General features: G+C 36.5%; 1 protein-coding gene across 1 annotated transcript; it reads left to right on the top strand.

Annotated features, from left to right (window-relative positions):
- Positions 1 to 1,409: 1,409 nt before the first annotated feature.
- On the top strand, positions 1,410 to 12,645 carry LOC109066654 (protein phosphatase 1G-like). The gene is made up of 11 exons (XM_042737670.1): positions 1,410 to 1,484; positions 3,807 to 4,037; positions 4,288 to 4,357; positions 6,062 to 6,147; positions 6,445 to 6,568; positions 7,804 to 8,249; positions 9,498 to 9,626; positions 10,011 to 10,245; positions 10,354 to 10,483; positions 10,984 to 11,080; positions 11,591 to 12,645. Exons 1-11 carry the CDS (start codon positions 1,410 to 1,412, stop codon positions 11,765 to 11,767), a joined length of 1,800 nt encoding a protein of 599 aa, XP_042593604.1. The 3' UTR covers positions 11,768 to 12,645.
- Positions 12,646 to 14,373: the final 1,728 nt, after the last annotated feature.

The raw sequence follows: 14,373 nt of genomic DNA, 5'->3' as shown, positions 1-14,373 counted from the left end.
CTGTCAATATTTAGAATTGACGTTCTATTATACTGTGTTGCAAATAAACAAAAAAAAATTAAATAATATTTTTTTTTAAATACTTCCATGTGTTTAGGGCTGATGAGTCAAACTCATATTTTTAAAAAAAAGTGCTATAAATTAAACACTAAACTATTCATTTAATTTAAAAAAAAAATCATTTAAATGTGACAGGTGATCTGACAAAAGTTTTTGTCTACTAGTGGCATTTCTGCAATTTCACAAGCATCAACAAATAGAAATGAGTAGAGTCCCTCTAGTGGTTTTATAAAATGTCACTGAAATAAGTGTGATGGTTTGTGTTTGAGCGCCCTCTGTAAATAAAATCATGACGTGACACTTATGTTTGGGTCTCACTCTTGTGGCCATACTAATGGGAATGAAAACAGTACAACTTCATTTTTTTCTGATATACAATTAGAATTAAACAACATATTTAATATAAAAAAATCCCATAATTGTATGCAAATATGCATTGTTCTAATTCCCTTAATTATCAAATGTATTAATGCAACAATCACAAATCACAAATTTATTTATTTATTTACGTATTTATTTATTTATTGTGGGTGGAGCCAATAAGTCTGAGAAAACATTGAAAGTCTGGGATTTTTTTTTTTTTTTTTTTAGGCGGACATATGTCTTTAAAAAAAATCTTCCTCCAAACTTTTTGGTAGCATAAACAGAAAAAATTGAAATATAGTGACATTAAATGACATATAATGAATAAGAATATGCCATCTGCTCTGCTATTGGCCTTCTGAAAATCCCTTCTGCAATTTAATTCATACCTGCATAAGTGAAAACAATGTGTAGTCCTAAATGGGAATAAATCTTTGAAATCTAAGAAAGATGTGTGTCCCAGGGTTCAACAGTGGGGCCACTTCTCTTTTCTGTTTATGCAAATAATGTACCATCAATTTTTAGTGACTGATGTATTTAACTCTATGCTGATCACACTGTCATGTACACATAGAGCTGTTCTTCATCAAATGCAAGTTTCTCTTCAGTCCAAGTTTGGTTTTTAGATAATAAATTATTGATCATATAGGACTATTTTATTTTTTATTTTTTACTTTGAAATATCAGTTTCAAAATCATCCTACTAATGACGAAAGGCTTCAGTTTCTTTCTCATACTCTCCACAAACTTCTGTTGAAGGAGTTTGTAAGTTTGGTAAGCATTATGAAATTCGGTAAATAATAATAATAATAATAATAATAATAATAATAATAATAATAATAATAATAATAATAAAGAAATAAAGACATTTTATTAAAGTACTTTCTGGCAGACAAATGCACATGTACAGCTAAAGACTCTTTCAAAAAGAGTAGAGGTGTGAAATCAACATCCTGGCCAAATTTGCCCATTGGTCTCTGATCATCATGGCCTCCTTACAATCAATCCCCATCTCTACTAATTGGCTTCATCACTCTGTCTCCCCTCCACCAGTGAAGCTGGTGTGTGGTGGGCCTTCTGGTGCACTGTGATCTCTGTCGCATCGTCCAAGTGGATGCTGCACAGTAGCATTACAGAACTGTAGATTACATTTAATAGATTACGTTTTCATGAAAACAATTTGTAATTGGTTTGTAAAAGGAGATATTTAATCATGTTTTTTACAAGTTTACGTTGCATTTACACTGTTCTGACCAGCAGGTGCCGCCAACATGTAGCGTTTCGAGTGCTTGGAAACAGCGAATCATTTTGCGAAGCAATTGATTCAGAGTTCAGTTGATTCTTGAGTTTGTTTGTTTGTTTGTTTGTTTGTTTGTTTGTTTGTTTGTTTGTTTGTTTGTTTGTTTGTTTGTTTGTTTAATTGCATCAACTTTACAACCAAACAAGGTACAAAACCACATTCCAGAATGTAACACCTCTTACAGCCTTGCTTGAGCATAACCAAAAACAGGAAAAAAATAAATAAATAAAATAAAAAATTAAATTCTCAAAATAAAACGAACTTAACCAGAAATAAAATAAATACATAAGATGCTTCAAAAATAAAATACAACAAAATTGACTTTTAAATTAAATTATACAAATCCAAGAGAGAAGTCAACTTAAGGGCTTTCTTGTTCTTAACTAATTTTAAAGATTTGTATAAGAGTTTTACCTCAATATACCATTGAATAAAGTTGGATTTAGATTTAAACCATCTACACTTGTGAATAAAAAACTTCCCAAAACATAACAGGAAATAAATAACAAATTCAAAATCTTTGTTTTCAAGAAAAATACCAAACCTGACTATTCACATAACCAGGTTTGCATCTCTCTCCAAAAAGCTTGTACCATATTAAAAGAAATTTAAAAGAAAAGATGATTTAACATTTCAATAGGCCTAAACGTTTCACAAAAATGAAAAAAAAAAAAAGAAAGAAAAATTTATTTACCTCAAAGTTCAATTTCAGTCTTAAAAATTCATTAGTAGGGAGTTAATTTTTGAGTTTAGGTTATGTGCTCTTAAATGAAGAAATTCACATTTTAGAGAACATTATGCTTTCAAAATAATAAATAGGCCTACAGTCTCTCTCTTCCACCACTATTTAAATGTTTAAGACTCATTCTTGCACTTCTGATTTTCTGTCCAGTGTGTGTGAGGTTTCGTTTTGTTATTTATTCACATAAAAATGGTAAAATGGTATACGTTTGCACCGTTAAGAATTCAAACAAAATTTAGATGAAGTATCTGTGTTTGTCAGATGTTAGTGGATCATGTTGATAGTTAATGTAATGAACAACAGCTGTGATTGTTCTGCTGGACACCAGTGTGAACTTGAAGAGTTATAATGCGTCCATAAAATTCAGTTTGACACCAGCTGGTAAAAAGTGCCTCAGAAAAACAGTTTGCTTCACTGAACACAGCTACACTGAATCACTCATTCAAATAAACAACAGTCGTTCAGACAAGCACAAGTCGCATTATATTTAAGGATATAACTTACAACTATACTAAGAGATTCCGAAAGACTGTTTAAGCTTCGTTTCCATATGTTTTTTTTTTTAATACATTTTGCTGAACTTGAGTCTAAATTAAAAAAAATTCCAGTCGGTCAACATATCCTCGCCGTTTTTTACAGCCTATGATCCTCACTAAATTAAATGAGAGTGGGTAAATATAAATGAATCTTTTTAGCGAGCGCGATTCAAAAGATTCGAGTCAAAATCCCGCCACTAATTTCCATGAAGCATGCGCATGCGTGATCTGATGGGAAGCTCGGATCCTTACTGAGTCGGCTCTCTGAATCTCGTTCCACCAAATGAACGAATCCTCACTCAAGTCACTTCGCTCATTGTCCGAGTCGCTCGGTCTTTTGTCACGTGACACCCCTATGGGCTACGCAGGGGCATTGATTATTGAGAATTTTAATTGATTAATTCACCTCCAGAATCATATCGTTCGTAAACGAAGAAAAATGAACGAATCGAATCACTCTCTGAGACAACTCGCTAGAGTCATATAAGGGATTCATTCAATCGTTCACGATCGATCCAACGCTACGTGAGCAGACTTCCGCTTCCGGTGTGCCTAAAGTCCGCCCTCTGTGAAATGGGTTCGCTGGTGTACTGTCGATTATGTTGAGTCACACGTGTTAAGGGCTTTTCTGTGTTTTAAAAGAGACTCAATTCGAACCAGCATCCATCCCCTCCGTGTTTAAAGTGAGTTCGCTCGGTTTCTGATAAACTCTCCCGGACTCCTCTCTCTGTGTTTGTTCGTTTAGCAGCGCTAGCAGCCCGTCAGCTAACAGCAGCAGGGTAACACCGGGTTGCTCTCCTCTTAGGGCCACTGCACACTGAAATGTGACAAGTACCTGGTTTGCACAGACGTTTCACTTGTCTTTGAAATCCGGATTTCTTTGGTATTACGAAACCTCATTACACAAAACATCGTATCTTACATCACTCAACCCAACACGTATAAAACCAAAAACCACAAGACCGCGAGCGACGGCGGGAACGAGAGCATGCACTTCGGCTTCGCGGCCATGCAGGGCTGGCGAGTGTCTATGGAGGTAACACACACCGTTTCATTCTCTCTCTGCCGCTGATATCTGAACGTAAACACGGCAGAATGACCTTTAGCCGGTGTATTTAAAGCGTGCTGTTTGTTTGGTGCTTCCGTGCAGTTGTGAGTGTGTTAGTTCTGTGTGTGTGTGTGGTTTGGCAGGAGAATGCTTTAGTTGTTTGGAATGCTTTAGTTAGTGATTTTGGCGCCGGTGAGGTCAGAGTGGCTCGTGTTTTACGGCTTGTTTTGTGTCCTAGGACGCGCACAACTGCATCCCGGAGCTGGATGATGAAACTGCGATGTTCGCGGTCTATGATGGACATGGAGGTAAGCTGGGGACGCTTATAACCCACAACGGGTGTGTAAGAGACTTCACCCAAAAATTATATTTCTCACATTCAAACTGCTACTTTTTACTTGGACTACAAAGGTTTCGGTTTTTGTTTTCATTTTAGTGAAGCATATCAAGCCCCCAAATGAACCGTACAAATAGTGCACATGTTATTGTGAGAGTGCATCCCAAAAAAAAGATTGTCGGCATTTCTCATCTGTGTGACCTTCTCCTGCGGCACATAAAATATATTTTTCACAAAAACAAAATGAAACCAAACAAAATGAAAGTTATAAGGAACAACATGACGGTGAGATCATGACCGCAACCCTCTACAGACACTTTTACAATAATTATATACTATATATAATTCAATTTTCTCTAACCACTAAAGACACTTTGGCAATTGAATCACCATTGGCTAGTAATTATTATTATTTTTTTTTTTACCAGACTGATATACTATATATGCATGCATATATTATATATATATATACATATATATATACATATATATATATATATATATATATATATATATATATATATACAATATGTGTGTATGTTTGTGAAGTGGCACAGCTTTTGAAATACCTGAAAGTACTACATTCCTAACACCAGTCAGTCAAGCATCATATGCGATAATCAAGTATTATTTAATGATAGAATTTGTAATTAGAATTAAAACCATGTATGAATGCATGTTAGTCATTTTAACTGAATTTAGGACTGGTGGTGCTGCTTTTTGGTCATTCAGTGTTTGTGTAAAAAAAAAAAAAAAAAAAAAAAAAAACTAACAATACTAAGATAATAATGATACTTAGAATTCTACTAATAAGAACAATATAAAACTCACTAAGGATTAATGAGCTGCTGGATTCATGAATATTAATCAGCTTGTGTGCATTCTTTCGAACTGATTTGCTGAAATTAAAACAGGGACGATAATAGGCGAGCGCCAGCCAATGAGATTGCCGTTTGTGCATTAGTCCCGCCTACTTCCTGAAAACCCGGCAGTTCTTAAAAGCTGAAGAATTCCGAAGGAACTCCATTAATTAAAAAAAAAAAAAAAAAACAAAAAATACAATTAACATGTAACTTCTCAATTCTGCAAGACGTAACACTCCCTCCCTTTCTTTGTGTGTGTGTGTGTGAGACAAAGCGAGTAAAATCTGGAAATTTATTAGCCAGTGGCTAATATTGTACATAATTTAGTCACCCAGAGTAAAGATTTAGTCGCGTATGCGAGGAATTTACTCGCAATGTAGAGGGTTGTTAATTTTAAATGATTAACTTTTTGGGGTGAACTGTTCCTTTAAAGGTATAGTGCACCCAAAAATGAAAAGTCATAATTTACTCAGCCTCAAGTTGTTCCAAATCTGTGTCAGTTTCTTTGTTTTACTGAACAAAAGAACATATTTTGAAGAATATTGTACTATGGAAGCTGATCCATGATGATATGAAGCTACCATCAACTCTCTGGTTATCATCATTCTTCAAAATATCACCTTTTGGAGCGAGCTGTCCCTTTAAATTCATTATTCACTAAAAGTCTCCCCTTGTGCTGAGATGTACAATCGGTAAGTAAAATCAATTTTGGGTGAACTATTCCAGAATGAGGTGAAAATGGAGTGTGATATTCATGAATGAGCCCAATTGATGATTTCATCTTGTGAGAGTCTTCTTCTGTGTATCTCCAGGTGAAGAGGTTGCTTTGTATTGCTCCAAGTACTTACCTGACATCATTAAAGAGCAGAAGGCGTATAAGGATGGCAAACTGCAAAAGGTAACTCTTGCTGCACCTCTTAAAGTTGTCTGTTGTGCTCGTGTGATTATGACCCTTATCAGTTTGTGCACGCTTTAAACCTTTCATTGCCACATGCCCCCAACTCTGAGGTATTTCATTCATTCAACACGATCATTCTGAGGTGATTCGAAGACGCAGGATTTTGCAGAAAATCGCTGTTTTATTGTTGTTAATGTCCATCATGTGACTTTCCGTAGTCAGATGATCTCTTATCTGAAAATGGTTCTAATCCCTGACCTCATCACTGTGTTTGTGCTGCTTCGTTCATATTCCCAGGCTCTGGAAGATGCGTTCCTGGCTATAGATGCCCGAATCACCACAGAGGAAGTCATCAAGGAGCTTGTTCAGATAGCTGGACGTCCTCAGGAAGAAACAGAGAAAGTAGCAGATGAAGATGATGGTTAGTGTTGGGGTTTTATATATGGCATACTGATGTCATCAATACTGTAGATCAGTGTTTCTCTATCCTTTGGACTCCAAGGGCCCCTACAATCCACAGCAATGTTCCAAGACACTCTTTGTTTTCCTTTAAATTGAGTATCCTTGATTAAAATAATTAAAAATAAAATTATACAATTCCAGAAATTTGGAAGTGATTTAAATTAAGAAATCTCTTGATTTGTAGAAAACATTAAGTAATTTTGAAGCTCTGTTGGAAGTTATAAGATGCTTTCTAAATGGTATTTATACCATCTTATTGGTGTGTATTCAGTCTGTCTTGTGTCTGAGAAATGTTTTCAAATTTACTTTGTTTCAAGAGTTTTAAAATAAACGTAACATTAATATTTATAGACCACCATTCTTTAAAGATTGCCAATTATGTTATTTTTTAATAGTGTATGATGTTATTTGAAACTTTGCAATGTGTAAATAGCAAGCAATAGTGACGTTGTGAGATAATGAGCCCTGGTTGGTGTGTTGTCACCTGGGGCCAGTTGTTCAAAGCTAATCTGATCGGATTGGATCAGATCTTTAAAATGGGCTGTTCAAAGAAAAAAAGGATTCTGAATTCTGATTAGATCGCAAAATCCAATCTGGTTTAGATTTGGAATAAATCCTCAGTTTGTGTTCGGAACGTTTTTGTTAGATTGGGATACATTTGATCCAAAAAAATACTGGATTATTCCGATCCCAGCAGAAGGGTGGATTTCAGGAACAAAATGAGAAAAAAAATCTTTAAAACTGTTCCAAAAAAATACAATACTTGTAATGTGTAATATATCCCCAAACAGCTGCTAATATCAAACAAAATATTATATTTAATAATTAAAAAAATATATCACTGATTGTAATCTACGTTGGCACAATCATCAGAGATGGACCAGTCAGAAGTACTTGTTTGTGTAAATGTGATGCAAAACATAAGCATTTATTTTTCCCCATCTCATTTTTTTCTATCATCATGTCCCTTTAGGGGCTCCGTAAAGCACTCGTAATCCAGATTTGGAAATCTGAAAAAGTGTGTATCTGGATCCAATTCAATTTTGAAAAACCGACACAAAAAATTAAGATATCCTGGATAGCAAAACATGGGATTTCCAAATCCAGATCATTCTGAGCAACTGGCCCATGGGTTGTAAAATGCATGCACAATTTAACTGCTACAAATTAACGTTCACCCACCTTTGTTGTCAGTTGATAATGAAGAAGCAGCTCTGCTGCATGAAGAGGCCACCATGACAATTGAGGAGCTGCTTAACCGCTTCGGACAGAACCAAAACAAAAATGCCAAAAAGCCGTGTCCAGGTGCCTCTAAAGAGTCTGAGGAGGGAGAGAAATCTCATGCTGAGAAGGGAATCAATGGTGAGATGGAAAGCAGGGCTTCTGAAGTCAACAGCAGTAAGAAGAAGGCGGCTGGTGCTGGAGATGCGGCCGGAGGCTCCAAGATTAGGGCCTGCAGAAGGGCGGCTGCATCCGGTGCTGGCTCTGCTTCTGATGGATCCGCTGAGAAGTCTGGGGATGCTGGCCCTTCCTGCTCCTCGTCTGCAGCTCCCGCTCCAGGAAGTGCCAAGTCCAAGTTCTTTGAGGACAGTGAAGAGTCGGAGGAGGGAGAAGATGAAGAGGACGGTAGTGAGGAAGAGGTGAGGGGATAAGTCGAGCATGTGTTGTCTGTTCAGCACTAGGTTTGTGTAACCGCTTGCATTGCAGGATCAATCTCAAATACAGCTGACCTGGTAACTGGAGAGTAAGTTTTGTTTGTAATGGTCAGGTCAAGTTTTTGTACAGTGCTTTTCACAATACCCATTTTAAAGCAGCTTTGCACAAAAGGAATGGACTACTATCGCTTACTAGCCTACTACACTTCCATTCAAGAAGCTGATATGGCAAAAAAATTAAATACAACTCTACCGTTCAAAAGTTGGGGTCAGCCATTGGTATTTTAGTTTTTTTTTTTTTTTAAAGTAATACTTTTATTTAGCATGGTTGCATTAAATTGATCAAAATAGACCGTAAAACATTTACTGAAGTTGCAGAAGTTTTTTTGTTTTTTGTTTTTTTTTTCAATTAAATGTTATTTTAAACTTTCTGTTCATCGAAGAACCCTGGGGAAAAATGTATCAAGGTACAAAAAATATCATCAATTCTCAAAACAATTATAAATCTTCCTAAAGAAAAAAATCACCTAAACAAAAAATCATCATATAGAAAAAGGTTTCTGGAGGATCATGTGACTCTGAAGACTGTGGTAATGATGCTGAAAATTCAAATAGAAAAGTTATTTTAAAGGTGCAGTATGTAAGATTTTTTTTATTATTAAAATATCCAAAAACCACTAGAACAGGCTTATATATTTTGCTGACTTGTGTACTTACGTTATCCCAAATGTTTCGAAGAATGTTTAAATCCAGAGAAATAAGCAGTTTTAACTATTGACATGGACTGTGTCTATAGTGTCATTGTGTCGCCTGCCAATGACTACCAATGCTGCTTTGAGCCGAGTGTCACGCTCGTTCAGCAGCCTCGTTTCACTTTGACAGCTTTCAGCCTCACTCTGCTTCATACTACGATGTTAATAAATCATTAGCTCATCCATGAACATGATTTCTGCCCGAGTCCCTTCAGATTGCATCGGCTGTGGGGATGAAGACCACAACTCCCATGATTCCACACTCAGTCAACTGCCTTTGTTTCTTTGTTTGTTTTGAATGCGCACCCTCTAGCAGTGAAAACTGAAATATTGTGCCTTTAAGCTGTAATGTTACACCATGTTACTGTTTTTGTTGTTTTTTTTTTACTGTATTTTTCTTTTTTAACTCCTCATTTCAAAAATTGCTACTTTGCACACAAGTTTTTATCATTCTAACTATTATTTTTGTTGCGGTCAATAGGACTGCAGTGAGGAGGACGGTGAGAACAGCAGTGAGAACGATGAAGAGGATGACACAGAAGAGGGAGAGGAAGAGGATAGTGATGAAGAGGAGGATATGTGCTTGCCGGGCATGGACGGAAAAGAGGAGGTTAGCATACGTCGCATGGCCTCTGAGATGTGGTTAATTGTGGAAAATGTAGTGTGTGTTTATGAAATGAAGCATGTGATAATGTTTCTGACCTCATTCCTTCCTGGACTGAAGTTCACGATGCCTTCATGTCGTTCCTGTTCTTCTGAAACATGCTGCTACTATTTTTTTCTGTGGAACAAAAATGGAGAATGTTAGAACAAATCATCCCCTCTGCTGTAGCAATCAGATTTTGCTTAAAATAAGCATACTGTGTTAAGTGAACCAATTCTTCCTCAAGCGAATGCTTTGGAAACTTGACTTAAAATAAGTTGTGTAAGGAGTGGGTCACATGACCATGTGCATAATCTGTTTTACGTACTTGTTTTCTTCTCGGTTATTCAGCCAGGTTCAGACAGTGGCACCACAGCTGTAGTTGCTCTTATTCGTGGGAAGCAGCTCATCGTGGCCAACGCTGGAGACTCCAGATGTGTGGTGTCTGAAAAGGGAAAGGCAGTGGACATGTCCTATGACCACAAGCCAGAGGACGAGCTGGAGCTGACCAGAATCAAGAACGCTGGTGGGAAGGTGACGATGGACGGCCGTGTCAATGGAGGCCTGAACCTCTCCAGAGCGATTGGTAACACTGCTGCTTCCTGGATGATTTATCTTCGCAGATGTTTGATTCTGCACATTTCCTTTTTCGATTGAGAACCGCAGAACATGTTAGCATTGTGTTTTCTTGTAGGTGATCACTTTTATAAAAGGAACAAGGCTCTTCCCCCAGAGGAACAGATGATCTCTGCTCTACCTGACGTCAAAGTGCTGACTCTCAATGAAGACCATGAGTTTATGGTTATAGCCTGTGATGGCATCTGGTAAGACTAATAACTCAATATAACAAACATGATTTTGTTAGTTGGGCTGTGTTATGTTTTGAATTTTCAGTTGTAAATGTAGTGTTCCTAATGTACTTGCTCGATTTTGCTAGTCATATAGCCTAAAATTATTATAAGTGAATGATTCAAGATCGTACTTCCTTGTTCATTTGGCTGTCATGCCTTGATCTTTTTTTTAATTGCATTTAGCTGTGAGTTCTTGGATCTACCTTCTGCATGTAATTGGCTGAAGCAGCAGTTTTAGTTGAAATGATTGTTCCTCTAATTGGGGTAAAAACACTTCTGGACAAATTCAAAAATACTATGATGAATAAAATTTAATTGAAAAGCATTGGGTCTCATTTGCAATTACTAGTCTTATTCAGTTAGGCTGCCCTCCATGAGTAATGCATTGTCGAGTTTTTACAGTTTTCAGATAAGAAGTGTAATGAGCCGATTAAATTGTCTGTGTGTTAACATTTGTCTTTGTGATTTTAAAGGAACGTGATGAGCAGTCAAGAAGTGGTGGACTTTGTAAATGAGAGATTGAAAACTGAGGCTGGTAAAAACAGACCCCTGTCTGCCATTATTGAAGAGGTAAGTACTGGAAAGTGTCTGTCTGTGTGCTTTTTCTGTAATGCAGCTCTGTGCATCTGAGAGAAAAGCTCTTGATTTAAAACTGATGTTAATGTTAAATATGCAGACAGAGTCAGACATGTTTTAAGTAACTTCAAAACAGTGTTTTGTTTCAGGATTAAGCTTTTTTTTTATTTTTTTTTCTTGAATAATTACTTTCTAAAATGTGATGCAGTGTTTGTTTCATTTAAAAATACTACAAGATTACATGCCATTTGCGTTTGTTGTTTTGCTGCAGTTTTGAAATTATAGCAAATTTCACTGGTTATGGAAACCAGCACTGAAATACGTATTTATGCAGTTTTCTGAAATTTCTGAAACATTTAAAAAAACAATTACTATTGGCATTAATAAATTACTATTTGTCACTAATAGTCTTGTAGTCATTAGAACCATGAAAGGGAAAAAATCAGTCAAGTTGCTAAGAAGTGTTTTTTGTTTTTTTTTGTTTGTTTTTTCTTGACCGTCTAGCTGCTGGACCACTGCTTAGCACCTGACACCTCAGGAGACGGCACAGGATGTGACAACATGACCTGTATAATTATCACCTTCCCCCCACACCTTGGGAGCAACAAAGATGAGGGCACCAAGAAGCGAAAGCCAGAGGAGGAAAACGGCAACGACAGCAAAAAATCCAAAACTGAATAGAAGAGCTGTTCCTGAAGGGGCTGATTATTTTGAGGACACTTTCCCCTTTGAATTCAGACCACTGGGAAAATTTTAAGGATAGCTCCATAAGAAAGAGCGTTTTAGTTTTAAACAATTCAAAGACGCAAGCAACTAGAACTGTTAACCCAGACCATTTGTTCTTTGTTTTTTGTTCTGATTTGTTTAATATTCCCTGTCGACGACGACGTCTGTAATTGATAACTGAATGAACGAAGCGCAGTGTGGTAGCAGAGGTGATGACACAAGAGTCTGTGTCCTCCTGATGTATCCGTACCCTCGTTTGTGTACATAGTGTTTTTCCAGTAACTGTCAGCTTGATTTGAACGCTCTTCTTTTCTTATTTTCAGTAGTGGATCATTGTGTCAGTATTTGTGACCTTTTTTTGTTTTTCTGAACACCAGTATGTAATTGATAAAATACATTTTTTTTTTAAATAATGTGATGAAAGATGCTCGCCTTTTTTTTTTTTTCCTGATGAAGCCATCACCCACAAATAATCCTCTTGAAATGATGAATTTACACATTCATGACATTCCTTTCTCCCTTGTTTCTTGTTAGTGATTTAGAACCATTTTCTGTTTGCAGTGTCACCGATCCTAATGTCTGTAATAAATCGGCTTCTTTCGTTTTGATCAGAAGGCTGGCATTGGGATCAATGCCTTATGGAAGTCCTCGCTGCAAAATAGTTTTCTCATTGTCCTCGGTCTTGACGCGTCTATCTGATTCATTAAGGTTTATATACGACGTATTTTGGAATATATATTTTGGTACTTTTTAAGAACATCTTGGTGGGTTGTACGGAGAAGTCATTGCTCAGAACTACAATGTTTTCTGTACCAATAAACAAGTGGAGACAAGTACCGCAATGCTGTTTTTCTTGTGGGGCATTGGGTTTGTTCAAGCGGCAAGGAAATGTGTCTGTTCTACTGGCTTCTGTGTAGTTGTATGAACAGCAAAGACAGATCCAAGGTTAAGCTGTGAGCTGAGGTCTGTTCATAACGGGAGGTGAAGTTTACATTGTGTAATAGTTATAAAATATGTTCCTCGTATTAAGATACTACTCGGAATCTTTCTACTTTTAAACCTCTCAAAAATAAACTGACCAGTCACAGCATTAAGCACAAAACACGAATGCCCCTTTATATAAATAATATTGATATTTAAAAAAATGAAGAATGGTCATATGATGTTAATGTATTTGTAATCTAGTACACCTAATTACACATAAAGGGTTCTTTGGAGATCTTTGCAATGTTCCAGCTAGTCTGCTTGAACAATTACCAAAAAAAAAGTCTAAATTATTCAGAATTTTTTTTTGCTTATCAATGTGATAAAATGTTTCAAAAAGTGAGTACACATTACTGAAAGTTACGAAATAAAACTAAATAAACATGTTCTGGTCCAAGGCCATTTTTGATCAACAGAGCATGTAAAAGAGAAGCAATGTCTCAACAAAGGCTTTTGCAAGAGGAACCAAGTGTGAAGATGTATCAAAAGTAACAGAAATTCAAATGTAATACGGTCACTTGGTATAATCAGGCCTTTAAGCTTTCATTTCGTGATGAGTAATTTGAGTAATTACCAGAATACCAAGCAAGCATCTCAGAGCCTGCAAAAGCTATTAAAAGAGCGAGTTTCATCTCACTACATTAAGATGCTACATGCAGAAGTGAAATGCATGGTTGTTGTCCACACTGGAACTACCTTAAGCGCAATAAACTCATTTAGCCTTTTCCAAAGCCCTTATTTACAAAATATGGACCTCTGGAAGTTCATAATCAAGTCAATATTGGCTTTTTTTACAGATATTAATCACACATTTTCTCTGTTTTTATTAAATATATGTTCAGTACATTTAAATTTTGCCATCTTTCCATGAATTTGTGATGTTTTTATCAGCTGTTTGGACTCTCATTCTGACGGCACCCATTCGCTGCAGAGGATCGATTGCTGAGCAAGTGATGTAATGCTAAATTTCTCCAAATCAGTAAATCAAATTCATCTACATCTTGAATGGATTATGAAATGTTAGTGGATCATAACTCTGCTGCGTGACACTTGCGTGAATCTCAGGAGAACTGATGTCATACATCCACTAAAAATCACTAAAACACCAACTGGATGAAAGGTTTCGCAAAAAAGAATGGCTCAGAAAAGTGAAGTATATTCTGAGAAAATCTCATGCAGCATTTATCTGTAAATGACGTATATAATGAAACTGCATTCATGCATTTTAAATCTGACTGCACAGATAAAATACATGATTTATAACTCCAGAAGACTGAGCAGCCTGATTCTACTCTCTAAGATGTTTGTTAGTCAGTGAAAGGCACCGGTTCAAGCGTCATTCACCAGAGTGGAGCTCTTCTCAACATCCCCTCCCAGCTATACGACTCAGCCATCTGAAACCAACAGACGCTGAGATTACAGTATGATGGCAAATGATAATCACATGACATTCCCTTATATGTGAAAAAGACTGCATTGTTGATATAGTTTAGTAATGATTATTTTGACGTCTTGATAATCAGCTACAAATGAGGAATATCAGTTTACCTGCATTCGTTTGTGAAGAAATACCAGCT

The sequence above is a fragment of the Cyprinus carpio genome, chromosome B13 (genome assembly GCF_018340385.1).
Source record: "Cyprinus carpio isolate SPL01 chromosome B13, ASM1834038v1, whole genome shotgun sequence".
Taxonomy (NCBI): Eukaryota; Metazoa; Chordata; class Actinopteri; order Cypriniformes; family Cyprinidae; genus Cyprinus; species Cyprinus carpio.
This window is presented reverse-complemented; position numbering and strand designations above follow the sequence as displayed.